Source organism: Silene latifolia, chromosome Y (assembly GCF_048544455.1).
Source record: "Silene latifolia isolate original U9 population chromosome Y, ASM4854445v1, whole genome shotgun sequence".
Taxonomy (NCBI): domain Eukaryota; kingdom Viridiplantae; phylum Streptophyta; class Magnoliopsida; order Caryophyllales; family Caryophyllaceae; genus Silene; species Silene latifolia.
In genome coordinates, this window is record NC_133538.1 from 386,674,688 (window position 1) to 386,677,149 (window position 2,462).

General features: G+C 40.1%; 1 protein-coding gene across 1 annotated transcript; it reads right to left on the reverse strand.

Moving 5' to 3' along the window:
- Positions 1–286: 286 nt before the first annotated feature.
- On the reverse strand, positions 287–1,222 carry LOC141632017 (uncharacterized). Its single transcript, XM_074444611.1, has one exon. It carries the CDS (start codon positions 1,220–1,222, stop codon positions 287–289), a length of 936 nt encoding a protein of 311 aa, XP_074300712.1.
- Between the last annotated feature and the right edge of the window lie 1,240 nt (positions 1,223–2,462).

Sequence of the window (2,462 nt, forward strand, 5' to 3'; positions counted from 1 at the left end):
GTGAACTCGGTCCAAGGCCGGGGGAAGTGCTAAACGGTAGGCCACTTCCCCGACTCTATCCAATATCTCATAGGGACCAATTAACTTTTGGCTCAACTAGCCTCTTTTCCCAAATCTCTTAAGTCCCCTCATGGGTGAAACTTTGAGTATTACCTTGTCTCCTACCGCAAATCCATTTTTTTTTTTGTTTTTTGCAAAGAATTATTATTTCATTTCATAAGTGAAAGGAAATTACAATTTGCAAAAGCAATAACCACTAGAGAATGTACAAGGTACTAGAGAAAAGCTAACTATTTAGACAACTAATTATAGAATCATGAGTTACACTAGAAGACTTCATCAACATCCAAATGGCAACAATGAACTTAATGCGACGAACAAGCATATCAGAACTAGTCAGTAGATGTTGAAAGACCCTAGCATTCCTCTCCCTCCAAAGCTGATAAAGAACACCAGCCAAAGAGATGTGAAACCAAGCCTTTTTCCAACGATCTGACTTAGTACAGGATATAGTAGTAACCAACTCCTGGGAAAGCATCTGACCAGCACGATTTATCTCCATCCATTTCAGGATATCAGTCCAGACAACACGAGAATAAGAGCACTGGAAGAAAAGATGATTATGAGTCTCTTCCTGCTGTTCACAGAGGACACAACGATTGACAAATTGAAACCCCCTGCGTTTGATATTATCAACAGTAGCTAATTGATGCTGAACAACCATGGAGCAGATAACTCTGGTGCTAGCAATAATTTCAGAACAAGCCAGACTTTTAGTCCAGGGACCAACAGAGGGACTAGCTCTCAGAAACTGGTAAACTATACCAGGTGAAAGAGCATTCCCTTTTGCCCAGCTACATAAGAGAGCATTAGAGGATTGCACAGTACCAGTCAGAGCAATGAACCTATCACGAGCTTTGACAATATCCTTAAAACTGGTGGAAAACCAATCCTTGCTGGTAATAGTCCAGATGGTATGCTGTTTGAGAATATAATTGGCATACCACCTAGCCCAGAGACCCTCAGGAGGCCTGGAAAGCTTCCACACCCACTTCAGTAGTAAGGAGATGTTCCATATAGCAGCATCTTTGATGTTAAATCCACCACTGTCCCAGGGAGAACAAATATGCTTCCAACTTTTAAAGACCATCTTCCTGTGGCTATCAAAGCAGCCCCAGAAAAAATCCTTGCAGTACTGATTAAGTTCTTTAATGACACCCATAGGTAGCAGGATGCAGGAGGACTAGAAATTCTCAAGACCAAAGACAACATAATTAATCAATTGGAGCCTACCAACATAGTAGAGGAGCTTTCAAGACCAGTGCTGACAAGAATTCTGAACTTTGGAAAGAAAAGGATCAAAGAGAGCAACATTAATTCGAGAATTATTAAGAGGTATGCCTAAGTATCTAAATGGGAAGGACCCCTCAGAAAACCCAGTGGCTAACAAGATAGCCTGCTTGACAGGAGGAGACACACCACCAAAATAGATGTTAGTCTTGTCAACATTAGCAGCTAATCCAGAAAGAGCAGCAAAATAAGATAAAACATTCTTAACAGCTAGAACAGATAGAACATCCCCTCTGATAAAGATCATGAGTTCATCTGCAAAAAATAAATGAGTAAGATTGACCTTACTGCACTTAGGATGGAGGGAAACCGATTCTTTCTGACTAAGAATTCTCAAGTATCTAGAAAGGACTTCCATGCTCAAGACAAAAAGATAAGGAGATAAGGGATCTCCCTGTCTAATGCCACTTTTCCCAGGAAAGAACCCAGATACACCTCCATTGATCTTAAAAGAGTACCAAGTGTTAGTAATGCAACCCATCACCCATTTTATGAATAAAGGAAGGAAACAAAGACTTGTAATATGTTGGCAATGAATGTCCATTGAAGAGTGTCAAAAGCTTTTCTGATTTCAACTATAATAAGACATCTAAGGGAAATATTTTTCCTGGAGTATCCTTTGACCAGGAGCTGGGACAGCATGATGTTCTCAAATATGTTTCTACCCTTAATGAATGCAACTTTCTCTTCACCAATGATGGTGGGAAGAACTTGTTGCATCCCGTTAGTAAGAATCTTACTAATGGTTTTGTAGAATACAGTGCAACAAGAAATAGGCCTGTAATCCATAACTAAAGCAGCAACCATTTTTTTTGGAATTAAGGAGACGAGGGTAGAGTTTGCTTGCTTGGGCATGTTTCCAGTTTTGAAAAAACACTGAACAGCAGAACAAAAATCAGAGCTAATGAGAGGCCAGGCTGATTTAAAAAACCTAGAAGATAATCCATCAATCCCAGGAGTACTCTCGGAATCAATGCTAAAAACAGCTTTTTGAATCTCATAACAAGTGACAGTCTGAGTGAGAGAGGGATGATACATAGGAGAAACCTTAGCTCCCATACTCAGAAAGGAAGAATCAAGCTGGGTAACCTTCTTGGCTTTACCAAGGAGTT